Genomic DNA, 22385 nt, shown 5'->3' with positions numbered 1-22385 from the left:
CTTCTTCTTCTTCTTCTTCTTCTTCTTCTTCTTCTTCTTCTTCTTCTTCTTCTTCTTCTTTTTCTTTCTTCTTCTTCTTCTTCTTCTTCTTCTTCTTCTTCTTCTTCTTCTTCTTCTTCTTCTTTTCAATTAGTTCATCCCTCTTTCTTTCATCAGTGATTCTGGTCTTTCCTTTCTCACCCAGCTCCATTATTATACAATCATAATACCCAAGATCTCCATCCTCTGCCTCTAACATACTCCTTCATGCTCCCTTTCACTCAACCCCATGCTTCTGTCTTCCTTAGGTAAGCTGCCCGGCTTACTGCCTGCCATCTATTTCTCAAGATTCTTTGTTTATCAGTAATAAACCTTCCTTTAGCAAGAGGCTATGTGGTGGTTAGTAGCACGGGTTCTGAAGCCATACTCCCAGTGTTCTAATCCAATTTCTGTCTTTCAGTAACTGTAGGCAGATTACTTAGCTGGTCTTTTGATTTCTCAGTTTGGTTATTATGAGGATGTTATAAACATTCGGCAGTCTTCTGTCCTCCTGAATCCGAATTCCTTAGGCTGACTTTCAATGTCATACTTTATTTCATTTAAAACAACCTTTTCAACATTATTTCTAAATATTCACTTTGTTAAATTCTCTGTTTGAGCCAAACTAGCTGACTTGCTTCCCTTGCCTCTTATCTACCTCTAAAACACTAAGTAGTCTTTTAAGCTAATCCTGGCAACCAGAGCCTCAACTTTTGCCACCCCCCAAAATGTATTATCTGTACCATCCACTTGGTAATTGACTCAGACTATAGTACTCGTTGCATTTTTCAACTAAATTGTTAATTTTTTATGTATTTACATGAGATTGGAAGACATCAAGGACATGAAGTGTGTCATGCTTGTTTGCATTTCTTTTTTTTTTTTTTTTTGAGACAAAGTCTTGCTCTGTCACCCAGGCTGGAGTGCAGTGGTGTGATCTCAGCTTAATGCAACCTCCACCTCCCGGGTTCAGGCAGCTGTCTTGCCTCAGCCTCCCAAGTAGCTGAGATTACAGGTGCATGCCACCATGCCAGGCTAATTTTTGTACTTTTAGTAGAGACAGGGTTTCACCATGTTGACTGGGCTGCTCTTGAACTCCTGACCTCAAGTGATCTGCCCACCTTGGCCTCCCAAAGTGTTGGGATCAGGTGTGAACCATCATGACTTTTTGCATCTTTGTCCAGAGCACCTAAAATGGGCACTTGGTGATTGGCTGGAAGACTGAAGGTGAGGCATACCTTGGATTATTTCTATGATATTTTCCTGGAAGCATTTTTTGAGATCATTTCTGGATATGGATGACAAATAATTGAATCTCACTAAGCACAAAATTTAAAAATATTACAAACCTCATCAATAAAAGGGTTCCTAGAATTTTGTAAGAGAAAATTAGTCCAACACTTGTAAAAGACAGTCACGCTAAATAAGGGTAGTACCAAAACCATGAACTTACAATAACATAAGATAAAATAAATGAATCCATATCCTTACCTTGAACACACTTCCATTTTCAGATATACTGAGGCCTGGTTTCTTCAGCAAGGGGTGGCCGTCTTTTAACCAAGTAAGAGTAGGTGGGGGAACAGCATCGCTTTGACATAGTAACTCCACAGCTTGGCTAATGAGGACAGAGACATTCTGTTCTTCTCCCATAATATTTGGTGGAACTACATGAAAGATGGGTTTTCTTTCAGGATAAAACAGGCCAGCACACTATTTATATTCATTAATTAGCAGGACATATACTGAATACCTTTACTGGTTCTTTTAAGATGTAGGATCACAATCATTCTAACATACGCTTTTGAATCACTTGGTTCACAATCAAGTACTAATAAATCACTGATTAATGTATTTTTGTTGAACAATGCTTCTCACTTTTTATTTAAAAAACGTTTAGAACGGGAAGTTCTCAAGTGCCCAAATAAGAAACTTTTAGAACTAGATGTTACTGCGTAAGGTTTTCAAAGTAATAAATCACTCATGAAATATTTTAGAAACAATAAGCTAAGGGTGAATACACTTCCAATATTTATTTGTAATTTTTGCAAAAGAAATAGATGTCATAGTCACAGAGGCAACATTAAAAAATAGTTGTAGGATATCATAGAGCTCATCCAGTCCCATCTTGCAGTGTGCAAAACATAAAATTGGTGTCAGATAATAGCTTGTGCAAAATAATATGATTAATTGGTGGTAAAGTTAGGAGCCTTCTGACTTGCAGTTTAGTGTTCTTTTTGGTTTTCCATGGTGACAGAATAAAGAACAAATCAATTCAATGACCAGCTGCACAACATACTCACAATTGCGTAAGAGGAAATAAGTGGAAATTTTAATAAGATTAAAATTAGGATTCTCTGGCTATATAAAGCTCCTTAGATGCTGAAATGTGTTTTCTGAAAAGTTTAAGAAATCTCTTTCCCTTGGGTATAAAAGTAAACAATCATTTATCTTAGATGGTTTAGGTACAGTCCTGCCAAGAATGAGAGGGTGGGCTCCATAACTTCTCAAGGACTCTTTCAGGCCTGTATATATAATTATTCAGAAACACAAACTAATGATGAAATCAGGCCTGTTATAAAAGGCCACTCCAACAAAGCACAGAGAGGAATTTCCTTGGCCATTTCTCACGAAATCCCATCACTATGCAGGGCTATAGAAAATTTGCCATGTTTGTAGCATTTTTTTTTTTAACTACAAAAAAGGTTAAGTTGTACTAAAATGTTTTGGTAGAAACAAGATTTTTGTGGTAAAAATATTATTATCGTTTAGCAGCCATTGTTTCAGGCTTGATACTCCATCAGCATGTGGCAAGATAAAGAAGGCAATAGACTTTGACTATAGTAGTAGTATTGTGCCTCTGTAACCATGAGGTTTCTCTGTTACTATGTCTGCTGCAGAGGGAAAGGGTATGAACTAAAGAGCACTTTCATGTGCTGTTTTGGGGTGCAAGACTTATGTTAAACTCAAAGAAATTGATGCTGAAGGAAGAAACACACTGCACAATGGGTGAGATTGACCAATGGAGCATTTGTGCAGAGATTCGTGATGTTCCTTCTGCTAAATTTAGTAGTACACACAGACATCTGGCTCTTGATAAGGTTAAAGTAATCTGAGAAACAGAAAACACTGATATTTTTGATGTGTGACACATTCGATAAAAGATACATGATTAGTCTCTTTGAGATTAAAACTACTATAAAAATAGCAAAGTGAGCACAATTAGTGCCACTTTCTTTCCTTTTTTTATTTTTATTTTTTGAGAAGGTGTTTCACTCTTGTTGCCCAGGCTGGAGTTCAGTGGCACAGTCTCGGCTCATTGCAACCTCTGCCTCCCAGGTTCAAGCAATTCTCTTGCCTCAGCCTTCCAAATAGCTGGGACTGCCAGGCACGTGCCTCCATGCCCAGCTAATTTTTTGTATTTTTAGTAGAGACGGGGTTTCACCATGTTGACCAGGCTGGTCTCGAACTCCTGACCTCAGGCGATCCACCCGCCTCGGCCTCCCAAAGTGCTGGGATTATGGGAGTGAGCCACTGAGCCCGGCCTAATTAGTGCCATTTTCTAAAGATGCCATGAAAACAGATTCACAAGTCCTAGCACTCAAGAAGCCCTAAATAGAATAGCTGATTTCACATCTTGGAAATAATTTTAGGTAAAGTTTGGCCTCATTGAATAAAAAAGTACCATAACTGTATAAAAATGTTTGTCTTAGATTATTTGTAGAATCTACAAAACAGCATGAGTTCATTATGACTGCAGAAGTGAAAGTCGGAAACAATTCAAGACTACAGAATGCTAATTCATTTCCAAATATATTTTCCTTCAGTTACTTTCCTTTTTACACTAAATGAGTTGAATCAAGTTCAAAAGGAAACCAGATTTTTTAAATGAGAGGAAAAAATGCAAAAACAATGGAGTATTTGTTTAAGGGACAAAAACTGAAGCAAATCTAATTATAGCCGAGGATATATATTACCAAAACATGTATTTTTTTTTCTGTCCTGTCTCTCATTTCCAACTTTTTGTTTAGTCTGAGAAGAGAACAAGGGTTCTACCCTTTAGATCCTCAGCTTTCTTAGATGTTATCCCTATTTTGCTTTGTGGTTATGTTGCTTAGGAAGGGATGTGTTCTGGACCTGTTTCTCATCCTAAGCATTATGTTTGTTAAATTTAATTACTAAAATCAGAGTTGTCATAGGGTTGTCGTTGCTGGGAAGCTGAAGAATGTATGATCTCCAGGAAAGTTCTCTGAGCTTAAGTTTAAAGAAAAGGTACTATATGAATCCAAATCTTTTAAAAACTCAATTCTCTTGTTTCAATATCTCAGGGTATGGCAAAACATACTCTGAATTATACCAGGGAGAAAAATTTTAACGAACTACTCATAATTGTAGGAAAAGCTACTTTGCCTACTATCTACTTCTCCTATTCCACCCCCCAACACCACCACAACCCCCAGTGTAAATCTGAAGGTGATTTATCTCTGGGAATTAACATTCATTAGGCTCTAATTAGACACACATCACCAAGGTTACTACTACAAATATAAAAATATAATTTATGGAAATAATACTAATAGTGAAATACAGATTGGACACTGATTTTAGATTAAAGACCTGTTTTACTTTTACACTTTTTCAGCAGCTTGCTGCATGTATATTTCAATGGCTTAACACATATAAACATTCCCAAACATATATACCAGCTAGCCATTTGACTTTTATATCAGAGAAAGATACTGATTTTCAGCCTAAGAAAGTAGCATAGAAGTATCTTAGCAAATGATAAGGAATAGTGATGCATGTTTCTGTAATTCCTGGAAAATATCAACTCTTTATCATCTCCCAGGTTCACTCTTGACACTAGCCAGTGTAGAAATGTAAGGAGACTATCTCAGAATTCTGTGTTGACTAAAACCCTGTCAAGACCAATGTCACCCCTCTACTTGCTTCCTAATGACTGAAGAACTACTATGTTACACACTTGATTAATTGATGAATCAGTCTCAAAGGATATTTTAGAATAGAAACTTTCCAGTTCTTCATAAAGCATAAAAGCGACTCAATTCAGGAAAGGAGTTAAAATTCCTGGGGTTGGGCATTATAGACCTATCTGTTACCTCAAATACCTAAGCAAATCTGGAGGCTGGATGTGAACTCACGTCAATTGCAGTAGCAACAAAAAAGAAAGAGCACAGAGAACCCTTTGGTAGTGTACCGATGCCAACTAAAACTTTTACTTTCATTAAATATGTATGATATCCATAACAAGGGGTCTTTTTACTAAAACATTATGTAACAATATATGTTAGTTGTGATCATTACATTTACATTGACAAACATATAAGAGAAGACAACATGGTCCACATTGTCTGGAGGTAAATTTTTTTAAAAAGGTAATATATTTCAGAAAGGAATGCATTATTTGGAAGTGAGGTAGGACTTTAAGGAGAAGGCTTGCATTCTGCATTAAACAGAAACTCTTCAAGAAATAATAAAATAAAAGAAATAATTTCATTATTCCGCGAACTAAGGAATATATTGCAAATAAGCCGCAGAAAAAAGTCTAAAAGAGTTCTGAATGTAAAGGTACACTGGAATGTGGATAGACAAGCATAATATATAAATGGAGATCAAGAGGCCCCAACTTTCTTCTGGGGCTCTTTTGCTGTGTTGGGATCAGATATTTCCTTTTGTGATCATTGTGGGCAGCATTGAGAGTGGGCAAAAACTTAAATTTTGCCTACATTTATATTAACTTTTTGCTTCTCAAAGAGCCCTTAATGCACAAACATAGTATTGATCACAAAAATGCTGATTACAAATAATTAGAAAGTAATAAAAGCATGGCTTTGAGTAGAATGAATGAAGAGAGCTACTTGAACAGATACTTGCTTCAATGAGAAGATTATCTCTTCTAAATGGCAGAGCTGCTATCCACAGTCATGGTTTTCAGAGTACTCTATAAAACGAACACCCTACATGCTGGCTGTGTGCATTTTACTTTCTCAGAACTTTAAAAAAGGAAAATCATCCAAAGTCAGATATAAGGCAGAAAGAGAATCTGATTTGAATTGATCCTGTAATATCATTTCTAAGGTTCATTGTTCTTTATTGTCAACAACTTCCCTTAACTTTCTCAATGATTTTAGGACCCAAACACATGTCTATCAGAGCAAAATTAATTACTAAAATGTCTCACCATATACTCGGAGGTCAATGTCCCTTTGTTTTTCTCCAGCAGCATTCACTGCCACGCAGGTGTACCTTCCTGTGTCACTGATTTGTGCACTGGTCAATGCTAGGATTCGACCACCAGAGAGAACCTGTCAAGGAGAAGAATGCTAAATAACCAATACGTCTCTGAGAATGGTAGGTGTAATAGATATTTTCTCTTATTTTCTTGAGGTTAGTCAGTTAACACTTGCCTTTTAAGAAGATTTTCTCTTGGATATTTTTAAGTAGGCAAACATCATATAATACTCTTTTCATCTTCTCAGTGGAAGAATGTAAGAGGCTAGAATTAAATTTGGTAAAGACTACTGAAAACAAGTCTTTACATATGGCATCAGATGAAAGTCAACTTTCATCCATACACACAACAAATAGAGAGAAAGATGCCAGGGGAGAAACATGAGTTGGAATAGAGGCGCTAATTCTCTTTCTAATTTTTCTTTGAGTTAAAAGGTAAGAAACTGAAATTAACAACAAAGTAGTAGCCAAATTAATTAACAAGCTACATTGATTATCCTTTATCCCATGGATTCAGTTGTATTTCTAAAATACTGACATTAACTCTGGATGTTCTATGATCCCAAATTTTGAAAGCATTAGATTTGCAAGAAAATCTGAATAAGTAGAATGTTATGAGAACTATGCTTTCTGTTAGGCAAGATAAAAATTAAACTTTAAATTAGGTATATATGTACCTCTATATTTTTAATTTTGACTCAATATAATGCATTTAAAATTTTTCTAGGACTCAAATTTTACTTCTCATGATGTTTACATTATATTTTTTTCTTACTATATTACTTGATGTTTTTGTATAAGTATATATGCTCTGTGTAGTCTCTGATTCATAACTATTTGAAGACATTTAAACCTAAATTCTACCATAAAATTCCTGTTTTGTTGATTAACATTTCTTTGTGTAAAGTATCTATTGTGGTGGTAGCAGAAAGTGGAGTGGGGCAGGTAGAAAACAACAAATATCTAAAACAAATGGTCAAAATATAACACCTAAAGGTAAGATAAGGGAACTCTTAGAAACAGTGAGCCTTTAATGAATTATTTGGGGATCCCAGGTATGTGTCCATGGTTTTTATGGTTGCATATGTGTACTTAAAAAATAGCATTTGTTAATCCTTGTTCTCTAAATCTCTTCAACAGTTTTACCTGTGTGTATTTCCTGTACTGAATAATCAGGTGGTAAATGTCACCAAAGAAATGAATGAAGGTACCTGTATTCCATTAGAAAAACTAGAAACAGGACTCCCATCTTTCAACCAGGTCAGACTTGGGGCAGGAATACCTCTGGCTTCACATTCTAACTTCACCGGGTTGTTAACCACCACTGCCACCATGTTATTGCTGCCAGAAATAGATGGGGCCACTGAAAAAAACAAATGAAAGTAAGACATGTTAATATCACAGGATTTGTGATCTCAAATGACGAAAACTACATGTAATGTCTACAATATTGTGTTCTTATTGGAGGGTTTGTTTACTTGTTTTTTGGTAAGTTCTTTCACCCCTCTTATTTATGATCTAATCACAGCCATCCTGTGAGATAAATAGAGCAAGTATCAATTTCTCCATTTCGCAGATGAGGAAAAACAAGTTTTGCCAGTTTGTTTAAGAAATCAGTTTTTTATGCCAGAGTGTAATTTTATTTATTGATTTCTAGGCTTGTGTGTGTGTGTGTGTGTGTGTGCAGGAACACACATGTGTACCCCCCTTCATTCACTGCATTCACTGTAGTATGTTAACTACCAACTCCTCTTAAAAGCATTATTAGAGATAATCACTCAGAAACATTTCATTAATACCTATGATTCTTTTAGAGAGCATTTACAAGCAGTGTTTTTTTGTTGTTAGCTAACAGTATCAATGACTATTTCAACAACTCATTGAAAGCAAACTTAAGTCAACAGCATGTGGAAATTGAGCATTTTAATAGGAATCAGGAATAAGCACATTTGTAAGTTTTAGAACACTGTGCCCTTACATAAAGATGACAATAACACACTCTGTTAAATACTTACACAATAATTTTATAGAAGCACTTAATCATTTTGAATGCTTCTTTACCCCAGAATGAATCTAGGTGAAGTGGCACTAACCATGAACTTGCAGACTGTAAAATAACTCTGTAGCTCCAGCTGAGTTGATGGCCACACATTTATATATGCCAGCATCTGAGATCTGGGCACTTTCGATATCAATGATCTGTCCTCTGTTCAAGAAAGTCATGCTGGTGGAACCTGAGAGTAGACGATTATCTTTGTACCATGTAATAACTGAAAGAAGAAGGGGAGAAGATGATCTATGTAAAAGTTTTTTAAATTAAATATACTAAGTTGGATCTTAGCTAAGTCACAATTACTTTATTCTTATACTTATCGTTTGAATTTAATCTGTTTAAGTAATCATCTCTTTAGCTTTGATTTTTAAGAGAAGGTAACCCTTAGAAAAACACCAAGAGCCAAGTCAGTGAGTCCTGAAAATGAATTTAGAAGAAAGATATTCTTTACTATCGCTAATATATCAGTATTATTTAATAGCAAACTTTCAACTTATCTATTTTTTTGTTGTATGTTTCCTTTCATCCATAAAATGTTGGCTACATGCCTAACCACACCAAATACCATACACATTATTGACCTCAAAAATGTATGTCGTTACTGATTCATATGAATAATCTACCAGTGGTGGGAATATACAAAACAAAGTTGTAGTCTCATTAGAATGACAATTTGATGTAGCTTCATTAAGATGCTTTTAAGTTAAAAAAAAGTTTCGAGCTGAGATCCGGCTACTGCACTCCAGCCCGGGTGACAGAGCGAGACTCCGTCTCAAAAAAAAAAAAAAAAAAAGTTTCAGCATAAATGGATATAAACCACCATGTGGGTCTTGTGACCACACTACTGACAATAAGATGATTAAGGTATTCACATATTTCTACATTGTTTAAATAAATTGTTTCATGCAGTTAAAGGTAATAAAAATTCAAAAATTTTGTCTAACTGATAATATTCTTATCAATGTTTCACCCATGAAATGTATTCTATAACCTGTTCTTTACGAGTAATTAGTATATTATGCTCAAAACCAGTTTCAGTTATTCCAAGAAATCTTAAAATATTAAGTTATAGAGTCCAAAAGTAAATGTACCAGGCACAGGATTTCCAGCTGCCTTACACTCCAGCTGTACAGGGTTGCTCACCACCACAGTCTCATTCAGCATCTTCCCTGCATCTTCCAGACTAGGTGGTTCTGCAAGAGGCCCAAACAGATACTTATAAGTAGAATATTTAAGCTGAAATTGTTTGCTCAATTAAAATTATAATTTTTCTTCTTTTCTTCTTTTTTTCACATATATACACTGACCTATTTGGAATAAAAGTATACTATTAAATGGATTGAAGAACAAGATTTAAAAAAATCTAAATAAGTTTTCTAGATCACACATTTCTCTGTGTCCAGATAGGAAAATCCTTAGAATTATATAGATTAGCAGATGAGTAAAAAAAAGTTAAAGAAAGATTTGTTATTGTACTTAATCTGATTGATTTGGTAAGTAATTATCTTTACCAAGAAGTAATTAGTCTACTAAATTTGAACTCTTCCAGTGAAGAAGAAATCAACATCTCAAAATATCTTACTTTATCTTTGGATAGCACTATCTTAAGCTATTTCAGAAAAAGCAGAATAATTTTTGTGTGTTTTTTGGCAGCTTTTTTCCTCTGATACAAAATTTAAACAAGTTATTCACAAAATAAAACAGGAAAGTATATTTTCAACTTTAAGTAATTACTGATAAGGATGATCTGTTATTTAATATAGTTGGAAAGTAGGAATTCGTGAAGTCTGAGAGGCATAATATAAAAGAAATAACTTGGAACACTAATTCCATGTTTTCAACAATATCTCAAGGAGTGTGAGAGGCATACCAGGATAAGAAAATTACAAGGGAATTAAAGGTTCTGTCTTGCTTGAAAAAGATGTTGTAAATTAGTATCTGAAGTTGACAGAAAAAAATATATTTTAAGAATTTGCTACATTTAACTAATTCAATGCACTAGAGACCCTCAACCCACATACAATCAACAAATCCATCAATCCATTAATCTACCAAAAACAGGAAAGGGGGAAAGAAGGAAAGAAAACAAGAAAAAACAGAAGTAAGTAAGATGGCAGAAATAAAATCAAATATATAAATATGAATGAGTTCATTTAATTGTTTAATAGAATTTTTTTGACACTTAAAATAGTGACTTTTTGACACGTTAATACTTGTATGGGTGGCTGGGTGTGATGGCTCATGCCTGTAATCCCAGCACTTTGGGAGGCTGAGGCAGGCGAATCACAGGTCAGGAGTTTGAGACCAGCCTGGCCAACATGGTGAAACCCTGTCTCTACTAAAAATACAAAAAATTAGCCAGACATAGTGGCGGGTGCCTGTAATTGCAGCTACTTGGGAGGCTGACACAGGAGAATCACTTGAAAGTGGGAAGTGGAGGTTGCAGTGAGCTGAGATCATGCCATTGCATTCCAACCTGGGCAACAAGAGTGAAACTCTACCTCAAAAAAAAAAAAACCAACTTGTGTGGGTGACAAGGTTTGGCTATGTCCCCACCCAAATCTCATCTTGAATTTTGGCTTGGAGGGACCCCAGTGGTAGATAACTGAATCACGGGGGCGGTTCCCCCATACTGTTCTCATGGTAGTGAATAAATCTCATGGGATCTGATGGTTTTAGATCCATCAGATTGCCTTGGCTCTCATTCTCTTCTCTCGTCTGCCACCATGTGAGATGTGCCTTTTGCCTTCTGCCATGATTGTGAGACCTCCCCAGCTATGTGGAACTGTGAGTTCATTAAACCTCTTTGTTTTCTAAATTGCCCATTCTTGGGTATGTCTTTATCGGCAGCATGAAAATGGACTAATACAATGGGTTAAAACTATTTTTTAATTAAAATATCTAAGTGGATAAGGAGCACAAATAAAAACCCACAAAAATGTTACAATAAGGAGCTAGACAAAGATATACAATAATTTGACATCAATTTCTGATAAATATACAAAGCAAAAATTATTAAACATGACAAAGCAACATGATTTATATTAACATGTTACTATTCATGAATAATATTTTATAATGACAATACCTTATGCATTGAATAGCAAAGCAAAAATTGTTAGAAAGCAAGAAAAATTCAAAAACTCTAAAAGTGGTGTATTTTACCATGTCCTCCTCAGAAACTGGCTGTGTAGTGAAACAAAAAATACAGTTGTAAAGAATATGAAAAATAAAAGTACCCATCCAGATTGTGTATGCATATGTGTATGTGTGTGTTTGGGGATTTGTAGTTACCAAAGAATATATATGTTTTTTAAATGACAATGGAATATTTTCAAAATGAAATATTAGCCCACAAAATACCAGTAAGGTGTTTTATAATCACAATTAAAAAAACTATAAAATATAAATCAACAACAAAAATACAAAGCTATCTACATGGGGAAAATCTCATTAAAGATGAAATCAAGATAAGAGTATAAGTTTAGAAAAACATAAAGTGAAATTGATTAATATTAAAACCTGTAGGATGTCACTAAAGCAGTACAGTACTTAAAGAAAATCTAAAGCCATAATTAACATATATTAAAAACAAGAAATAATGGAAAAAAGTCCTAAGCACTCAACCCAGAATTTAAAAGACCAATACAATAAACCAAAACAGGCTAGAAATAAATAATAAATATAAAAGCAGAAAACAAACAAAATCAAAGAAGATAAAAAAACTCCAAGTTGATTTTTGAAAAGTCTAAAATAAAGTCTGTTTTCAGAAGCAGATGTCCTTTGGGTCAAATCTCTTTTGTCCTGGGAGTTTTTCCTAAAGACTCACCCTAGAACCACCCCTCCTTCACTCTTACAATTACTTTTGTATTCATTTAATTCCATGTATTAACCCTAGCTGTTTGAAATGCCTAGAATGCTTCTGTTTTCTGCACTGAATTCTGATTATCAACACAGTATTTAAGGACACAAGACCTCTAAATATGGCTATCTAACTTTTCCAACTGGAAAAGGAAAAAGGAAGAATAATCAGTCCATGGCACATTCCTTCAAAACAGCTTTTTAAATACTTGAAGCCTTCTGGACTGAAGTGCTCATTGAAGAATCTGACAGACTATGTAGCTGCTGCAATAAAACACTACGATGGGAATAAGAAATACAGAGCTATGGAATGGGTTGGCAATTTCTCACTTCACTAGAGAACTTTAAGAAAGATTGGATGTCAGCAAGAATGCCAGACTAAAGACTCAAAAAACCTACTCCTCCAGTAAAGAAACAAAAACATTGTAAACATTGTCAAAATCAACCTTTTCAGAACTTGGGAAATTAACCAAAGACTTGCAAAAATCCAAAAAGTATTTATTAAAAAATAAGTAGCTAAATTTCAATTAAAACAGTGAGTTTTGTGGCATTTTAACTGACCTACCCCTGTCACCCTCTCTCCAGCTCAAACTTGAAAACAAATAGTCCAATAATCGCAGTGAAAAAAGCAGCCTAGCAGACACTGAAGGAAGTACAATAGGTTTCGAGCTACCCGAAAGTACCATTCTGAGAGAACTGTCATTATTTGACCTGTCTGGGCTTTCTGTGAAAGTTCCTATTTGCAAGATTTTTCTTTATTTAACCAGACTCAATGTTCTGTCAGTGCAAACCTTTTCCGCAAGGGTAAAGTCTGTATAAACAGACCTCATAGAATTTATATAGAAAAGTTCGTTTCCTTATGCTTCTAAAACAAATTACCTCAAACTTGGTAGCTTAAACAATACAAATTTATCTTACAGTTTTATAGGTCAGAAGTCCAACATGGCCTGACTTGGTTAATATTAAGGTGTTAGCAGAGCTGAATTCCCTTCTGGAGGCGCTAGAGGAGAATCTGTTCCCTTGCCTTTTCCAACTTCTACAGGCCATTTCCTCCATCTTCAAAGCCAGCAATGGGCGGGCCATGTGAGGATGTGAGTGGAACATTCTTCTCACATTATATCACTCTGACATGCTGCTTCCCTTTTCCACATTTGATAATCCTTATGATTACATTGGGTTCATCCAGATAATTAGGTATTATCTTCCTATTTTAAGGTCAAATGATTAACACCTTAATTCCCCTTTATGATGTAACCTAACATATTAACAGGTTCAAGGATTAGGATATGAAAATTTGGGAGGATGCCAGTATTCTGCCCACTCACTAATGAATCAAGACACAACAATGAAAACCAGCAACAAAAAACAATAACAATAAAAACCATGAGGAGAGAAGGATATGATTTTCAGAGTTGCCACATTATATTATTTAAAATACCTACTTTTTCAACAAAAATTGCAAGATAGCATTGCTCATACATAGAAAAAGAAGCAGCATAGAAACTGTCCATCAGGAAACCTAGAACCTAGATATTGGATTTACTAGACAAAAACTTTAAATCTGCTATTTTAAATACAATTGGCTCTCTCTATCTGCAGTGTCAATCAACCACAGATTGGAAATTTTTTAAATAAAAATAACAATGCAACAATAAAAATTAATACAAATAAAAAATATAGTATAACTACATTTTTTAGTATAGTAAAAAATGTAGTATAATACATACCATTCATGCTGTATTGGGAATTAAGTAATCTAGAAACAATAAACTATATAAGAGGATGTATATACACAAATACTATACAATTTATTTATTTTAATGTTTATCTCAATAGTTTTTGGGGTACAGGTGGTATTGGTTACATGGATAAGTTCTTCAGTGGTGATTTGAGATTTTAGTACACCCATCACTCGAACAGTATATGCTGTACCCAATATGTAGTCTTTTATCCCTCATCCCCCGTCACACTTCCCCCTGAATCCCCAAAGTGCATTATATCATTCTTATGCCTTTGCATCCTCATGGCTTAGCTCCTACTTATAAGTGAGAACATACGATATTTGATTTTCCATTCCTGGGTTACTTCACTTAGAATAATGGCCTCTAAGGCTCCATCCAAGTTGCTGCAAAAGACATTATTTCATTCCTTTTTATGGCTGAGTAGTATTCCATGGTATATGTGTGTGTGTGTGTGTGTGTATATATATATATATATATATATATATATATATATATCACATTTTCTTTATCCACTCTGGTTGATGGGCACTTAGGTTGGTTCCATATCTTTGCAATTGCGAATTGTGCTGCTGTGAACATGCATGTGCACATGTCTTTTTCATATAACAACATTTTTTCTTTTGGATAAATACCCAGTGGTGAGATTGCCAGGTCAAATGGTATTCTACTTTTGGTTCCTTAAGGAATCTTCATACTGTTCTCCATAGTGGTTGTACTAATTTACTTTCCCACCAGCAGTATAAAAGTGTTCCCTTTCACTGCATCCACAGCACATTTTTTTTTTTTTTGCTTTTTACTTATGGTCATTGTGTTAGTTCATTCTCATGCTGCTAATAAAGACATACCCAAGACTGGGTAATTTAAAAAGGAAAGAGGTTTCATTGCCTCACACTTCAACATGGCTGGGGAGGCCTCAGGAAGCTTATAATCATGGCTGAAGGGGAAGCAAACACATTCTTCTTCACATGGTAGCAGCAAGGAATAGTGCAGAGCAAAGGTGGGGAAAAGTCCCTTATAAGACCATTAGATCTCATGAGAACTTACTCCCATGATTCAATTACCTCCCATTGGGTCCCTCCCACAATACATAGAAATTATGGGAACTATGATTCAAGGTGAGATATGGGTAGGTACACAGTGAAACCATATCAGCCACTCTTGCAGGAATAAGGTGGTATCTCATTGTGGTTTCAATTTGCATTTCCCTAATGATGAGTGATGTCGAGCTTTTTTTCATATATTAGGTTGGCTGCCTGTATATCTTTGAGAATTGTCTATTCATATCCTTTGACCACTTTTTGATGGGATTATTTCTTTTTTCTTGCTGATCTGTTTGAGTTTCTTGTAAATTCTGAATATTGATCCTTTGCCAGATGCATAGTTTGCTAATATTTTCTCCCACTCTGTGGGTTGTCTGTTAACTCTGCTGATTATTTCTTTTGCTATGCAGAAGGTTTTAGATTTAATTGGTCCCATTTATTATTTTTGCAACAAATATTATACAATTTTTTTTAGATGTGCTGCTTTTTATTTTTGTTATTATTATACTTTAAGTTCTAGGGTACATGTGCACAATGTACAGGTTTGTTACATATGTATACATGTGCCATATTGGTGTGCTGCACCCATTAACTCGTCATTTACATTAGGTATATCTCCTAATGCTATCCCTCCCCCCACCCCTCCCCACCCACAATAGGCCCCGGTGTGTGATGTTCCCCTTCCTGTGTCCAAGTGATCTCATTGTTCAGTTCCCACCTATGAGTGAGAACATGTGGTGTTTGGTTTTCTGTTCTTGCAATAGTTTGCTGAGAATGATGGTTTCCAGCTGCATCCATGTCCCTACAAAGGACATGAATTCATCCCTTTTTATGGCTGCATAGTATTCCATGGTGTATATGTGCCATGTTTTCTTAATCCAGTCTGCCACTGATGGACATTTGGGTTGATTCCAAGTCTTTGCTATTGTGAATAGTGCCGCAATAAACATACGTGTGCATGTGTCTTTATAGCAGCGTGACTTATAATCCTTTGGGTATATACCCAGTAATGGGATGGCTGGGTCAAATGGTATTTCTACTTCTAGATCCTTGAGGAATCACCACACTGTTTTCCACAATGGTTGAACTAGTTTACAGTCCCACCAACAGTGTAAAAGTATTCCTATTTCTCCACATCCTCTCCAGCACCTGTTGTTTCCTGATTTTTAAATGATTGCCATTCTAACTGGTGTGAGATGGTATCTCATTTTGGTTTTGATTTGCATTTCTCTGATGGTGAGTGATGAGCATTTTTTCATGTGTCTGTTGGCTGTATGAATGTCTTCTTTTGAGAAGTGTCTGTTCATGTCCTTTGCCCACTTTTTGATGGGGTTGTTTGCTTTTTTTCTTGTAAATTTGTTTGAGTTCTTTGTAGGTTCTGGATATTAGCCCTTTGTCAGAACTATACAATTTTATATAAGGAACTCAAGCATCAACAAATTTTGGTATCCATATGGGGTCCTAGAATCAATCCCCTGAGGATATTGAGGGATGACTGAATGTTCCAAGAATTACAGGAAACCATGTATAAAGAACCAAAGAAAAGTAGCTGAATTATCATTAAATATAGATATTAATCAAGTGACAGAAATTACTTTTAAAAGCCAAATAAAGATTCTAAAGTGTAATAAAGACTCAATACCTAGAGAAGAAGAAAGCTGGAAGCTGGAAGAAGAAAGAAATCAACACATTTGAAGATTGGTCAGTTGAGATAATCCAATTTTAGAATCAAAGAAAAAAGAAGAAAGAAAAGTGAATAGACCTCTACGACTTGTGGAAACACCATCAAACATAATGTGAGTACCAGAGGAGAGGGGAAAGAGAAAGGTACAGAAAGAATGCCTTGAAAGGTAATAACTGAAACATTCCCAAATTTGAAGAAAAGCATCAATCTATATATCTAAGAAGTTTAAAAAATTCTAAGTAAGATAAACTCAAAGAAGTCCCCACCAAGACATCAAAACCAAACTGTTTAAAACCAACAGCTAAGAATCTTGAAAGCAGTAAGAGAGAAGTGACTTATGTGCAAAGATCCTCAATACAACCAACAGCCAATTTCTCATCAAAAAAGACAAAGGCCAGAAGGTAGTAGGATGACATAGGCAAAGTGCTGAAAGAAAATGACTACCAATCAAGAATTTCATATGTAGAAAATCTGTCTTTTAAAATTAAAGAAGAATTTAAGATATTTCTAGAACAAAAATGGAATTCTTTCCAGAATTCATTGCTAGACCCCTGTTCTGTGAGGAATACTTAAAGGAGTTCTTCAGGTTGAAATGAAACAATAAATCTAATACACACAAAAGAATAAAGTTCACTGGCAGAGGTAACTACATAGGTAAATATGTAAGATGTAAAAAACTGTATATTTTGCTCATAACTCATTTTTTCTCCTATTGATTTAAAAGATTGCAATATAAAGCAATAATGGGCACTTTAAAATGTAATTTGTTTAACAATAATAGCATAAAAGAGGGGAAACAGAGAGAGCTAATTAGGAACAAAATTTTTGTATACTATTGAAATATCCAAATACTATATTAATTAAGATTCTAATTATAATACCCAGGAAAACTACTAAAAATAAAACTCAAAAAAAGTAAAAGAAGCAATAAGGAATATAAAATGGCACCCAAGAAAATGTCAGCAATGGAGAAAGAGAAAAACAAAAAACGACATAATAAATATTAAAATGTATAACCAATGACAGACATAAACTCTACCACATCAGTAGTTAAATTAAATATAAATGGATTAAATGCTCCAATCAAAAGGCAGAGATTGGCAGAATGGATTTTTTAAAAATTCCAACTGTATGTTGCCTATAATAGCACACTTTAGATTCAAAGACAAATAAATTGAAAGTAAAAAGATGGAAAACAATATATGATGTAAACAGTAATGGAAAAAGAACTGAGGGGGCTATACTAACATCACACAAAATAGACTTCAACAAAAACTGTTACTGGCCACAAAGTAGGACTTTAAAAAAAATACAAAAGGTTAATTCATCAGGATATACCAGTTATAAATATATATGTACATAATAACAGATCCCCAATATACATGGAACAAAAATGGATAAACTCAAAGGGAGAAACAGACAATACAACAATAAAAGTTAGAGACCTCGATATCCCACTTTCAATAGTGGATACAACAACTACACAGAAAATCAATAAAAAGATAGAAGACTTGTACAACCTATAATGCAACTGGCACACATAGACTACTCCACCAGAAAACACATTCTTCTCAAGTGCACATGTCCTATTCTCAAAGATAGACTATATATAAGACTATAAGACAAGTCCTGATACATTTAAAAGGACTATAATCTTACAGCATATGTTCTCCAGCACAATGAAATTTAGGAACCAGTAATAAAACAAAATTTGGGAACTTCACAAATATGTGAAAATGAAGTATCACACTCCTAAATAACTATTGGTCAAAGAAGAAATCACATGATAGATAACATTTTGAGAGGAATGAAAACAAAAACAACATGCCAAAACTTGTGGGATGTACATAAAGAAGAGCTTAGACTGATTCGTAGCTGCAAACATGCATATTAAAAAATAAGATCTCAAATCGATAACCTAACATTCTACCTTAAAACCAGAAAAAAAGAAGAGTAAACTCTACCCAAAGCAAGCAAAAGGAAAAAACAAACAAACAAAAAATTAGAGCATATACAAATTAAATAGAGAATAGAAAAACAGTAGAGAAAATTATCAAAACCAAAAGCTGATTCTTGGAAAAGATCAACAAAATCAAAAAGACTTCAGCTATACTGACTAAGACAAACAAAAGCGAGAAGACCTAATTACTATCATCAGAAATGAAAGAGGGTCGTTACTACCAATCTTACAGAAATAATAATGAAAAAAAAAAACTGTTGGAGAAGATTACAAACCGTTGTATGCTGACAAATTAGGTAACTTAGATATAACAAAAACAATCTTAGAAAGATGCAAACTACTGAAATTGACTGAATTGTATACTCTAAAAGGATGAATTTTCTAGTGTGTGAATTATATCTGTGATCTCTTTGTGAATAACAAGCTCAGAATTTTTAATGTGCAACTCAAGAAACAATTGGGATCAAGAAGCACCCATAACTGACCTACAAAAATCTCATAATAAATCAGATAGTCTGATTTGATGCTCATTGTATTTCAACATAATTTTAATTTATAGCCTCAGAGGGTTGAAAAAAAATAAGCCAATTGCTTTTCTACTCCAAATAATTAGAGATAAAAATTATTGCTAGGCATTTTTTTTCTAAAAGGCTTCTAGTAAGTCTTCACAGCCAGATACAGCAAACATAAAGATGTTATCTTAGCTAATTGTTTCAGATGCCCTCAAGGTAGTTTCCATATGAAACATATGCGTTAGGCCAGGCGCAGTGGCTCACGCCTGTAATCTCAGAACTTTGGAAGGCCAAGGTGGGTGGATCATGAGGTCAGGAGTTTGAGACCAGCCTGGCCAAAATAATGAAACCCCATCTCTACTAAAAAGACAAAAAATTAGCCAGGAGTGGTGGCGAGTGCCCGTAACCCCAGCTACTCAGGAGGCTGAGGCAGGAGAATCGCTTGAACCCGGGAGGCAGAGGTTGTAGTGAGCCAAGATCGCGCCATTGTACTCCAGCCCAGGCAACAGTGTGAGACTCCGTCTCAAAAAAATATATATATATGCTTTAGAAATGTCAAAACATAATTCAGTAACTAAAAGAGGAAAGCTAGTGACTAAACGCCTTGTACAGAGAAGCTCTTTGGGTATAGCCTGATTTACTTCTCATTTTGAAGTTAAAAGTAAATATAAATATAAATTCCATTGCTCCCTTCTAGCACTGAAATGCATAGTCTTGAAATTTAGGAAAACACTGTTCTAGATAGAGCAGCAATAAGGTAACAGTATCTTATGATCCTATTTTAATAATAAGATGCCTGCATTCTCCAAGAAGAAGGTTGAATTCCATTCAATTTGCTGGGTATTTTTTCCTTTTTCCAAAAGCCGCATGTACGTATCATGGCAAAACTACAATACCTTTTTCTTGACACATTGTGTGCTAGATTTTGCCTATTACTTCAATCACGCAGGTCATGAATAGAGTCTTTCAAATCCTGGTTAAATTTCAGGTAGTACATAAGTGATCTAAATGTAATTTTGGTGAGTTAATATTCTCTATCTAGTGAAATTATGAAATAGGGAGGAATAAATTAATCTATAGCAAGAAAATCATAAGAGTCCTGAACCGAAGTTATCCATGAAAAAAGAAAAAGTTTCCCTACAACATTCCCAAGTCTCCTTTAAGCCACATTTGAGCTATTAAACAAAACACAGAAATGATAGAGGGACCATTTTTGAGTGGGTGTTAGCAGATGTTAGCCAAGCAAATACTTTTTAAAAAATAAAATAAAAATAGGGGTGCTCTACTAATGTTTTTACCAGACAACTAATACAGACCCAAGAGAGTTCCTGGCCAAGAGTAAAGGCAGGAGGGACTTTATAGATATTTATCAAAATGGTGCAGTGAGAAGGGCCAGAAATCAAATATGTGTTTTGCCAGACAGCCTTTATGCTGTCATTTACAGATGCTGACTAGGAGCCAGGCACCAGGCTAAGATTTTCACATGTAATCTTTCATCTGATCCTCACATAACCTCCATAACTGTGGTGCACTCTCTCTATCCTTCCCATTTTACAGATGAGGAATGTGTGTTTTTATCCTGCAGTTATTAATTGGCAATATAGAAAAGGAAATTTGAAGCAACAATATTTTACTTTTTCTGGTGCTTCACCTTGGTTGATTTTTTTCCTGGGAAATAATTGTGTGCAGATAAAATGAATACTTGGACTATTAGACTCCAAATAATCATTTGTTTGTGGAAACATCTGTCGTACTTGGCAAATAAATGAGGTTTAGATATAATTTCATAGTTTGGTCTAGGGAATAAAAACTTCCAGAATTATTAAACTTTGATGATCAAAAAGACCACCTACTGAGGGCTCCTGCCCTTTATAAATGACAGAACACCCCATCCCGGAAAACCCCATGAGAATGTTCCTCTTCTCTTGATCATGACATGGTCTCCTAGTCCAGGAGACCAGGCACTTTTACTATAGCTTTTAGAAACAACTTTTGCTATGATTAAGAAGAATGGTAGTATCTAAGATATTTTTATAAGAAAGGAAAACATTAAACAATTGAAACACTGAATATGTTAGGATTAGACATTTCTGGATGACAACTATAGTAAATGAACATTTGCTGAATCTGTTATCCATCAATAAAGATTGGGATTTAAAAAAAAACCCTGGGCTGGGCATGGTGGCTCACACCTGTAATCCTAACACTTTGGAAGGCCGAGGTTGGCAGACATCTTGAGCCCAGGAATTCAAGACCAGCCTGGGCAACATGGTGAAATCCCATCTCTACAAAAAGTACAAAAGTTAGCCAGGTATGGTGGCATTTGCTTGTAGTCCTCCCTACTAGGGAGTCTGAGGTGGGAAGATTCAGGCTGTAATAAGCCATGATCATGCCACTGCACTCCAACTTGGGTGACAGAGTGAGACTTTGTCTCTAAAAACAAAAATAAAAACAAAAAATCCTGACTTAAAAAGTAACTATAGGGATGGCTGATAAATTAATAACTGAACCTAATTAAATGAGGATTGCTTCCCTATAGGTTTTGCAATGCCTTTTTTAATACATAGAATAAGAATTGTATGCAATACTTTGGGAGCATTCAAAGAGCAAGAGTATTAATGGGGCTAGTTCCTCTCCTCTTCCTCCTACTGTAACTTCTGCTATTGATGCTAAGTTTAATTAACTTTTTTATGAAACTAAATTCTCATATCTACAGTAATTGGAACAAACCAAATCCAAATTCAAATACTCAAGTACTTCAATGCATGGTGTCTTTTAAGCCATGCTTTTCACATCCCATTCTTGCATAGTTTTCCACATTATATTAACTTGTCATTTTAACCACTGAGGTCTTTTTTTAAGTCTATCATCAACCAGTCTCTTAGAAATTCCTACATTTTTGAACATTTCCAAATATCAGTAAAGTCATTAATACAAGTATTGAAGAGGACAGAGTCAGGTTTGCAGCCTTATGTGTCCAATGTGATGTTACTGTCACGAATGTCAAAATGACAGTTTTCTGTCTAGATTTCTAGATTCCCATCACATGCACTCAGCCAACTGCTTTTTCCAGGCTAATCACAATTAGTATCAGATTAGAAGTGCACTTCAGCATTTATTCTTCCTTCAGGGAGATAAACTGTTATGTACACAAGCCATGATCATATTAGTTGAAATGTTTTAAGCTACTACCATACCTTACCTCTATCCTGTGATTTGTATCAGGAAGATAGTTCTATATTCTCCCTCTGATTAAGCAATTT

General features: G+C 34.9%; 1 protein-coding gene across 1 annotated transcript in view; it reads right to left on the bottom strand.

The window, feature by feature from the left end:
• The window catches only part of HMCN1 (hemicentin 1), a 461695-nt gene that overhangs the window by 147641 nt on the left and 291669 nt on the right, over positions 1-22385 (bottom strand). The window contains exons 37-41 of the mRNA XM_011934184.1: positions 9415-9516; positions 8364-8540; positions 7482-7633; positions 6221-6344; positions 1510-1685 (exon numbers count right to left, since the gene is read on the bottom strand). Coding sequence (XP_011789574.1) covers positions 1510-1685; positions 6221-6344; positions 7482-7633; positions 8364-8540; positions 9415-9516 — 731 coding nt within the window. The remainder of the gene's footprint in view (positions 1-1509; positions 1686-6220; positions 6345-7481; positions 7634-8363; positions 8541-9414; positions 9517-22385) is intronic.

The sequence above is a fragment of the Colobus angolensis genome, unplaced genomic scaffold (assembly GCF_000951035.1).
Source record: "Colobus angolensis palliatus isolate OR3802 unplaced genomic scaffold, Cang.pa_1.0 Scaffold132, whole genome shotgun sequence".
Taxonomy (NCBI): domain Eukaryota; kingdom Metazoa; phylum Chordata; class Mammalia; order Primates; family Cercopithecidae; genus Colobus; species Colobus angolensis.
The sequence above is the reverse complement of the archived record's forward strand: the minus strand, read 5'-3'. Positions and strand labels throughout refer to the sequence as shown.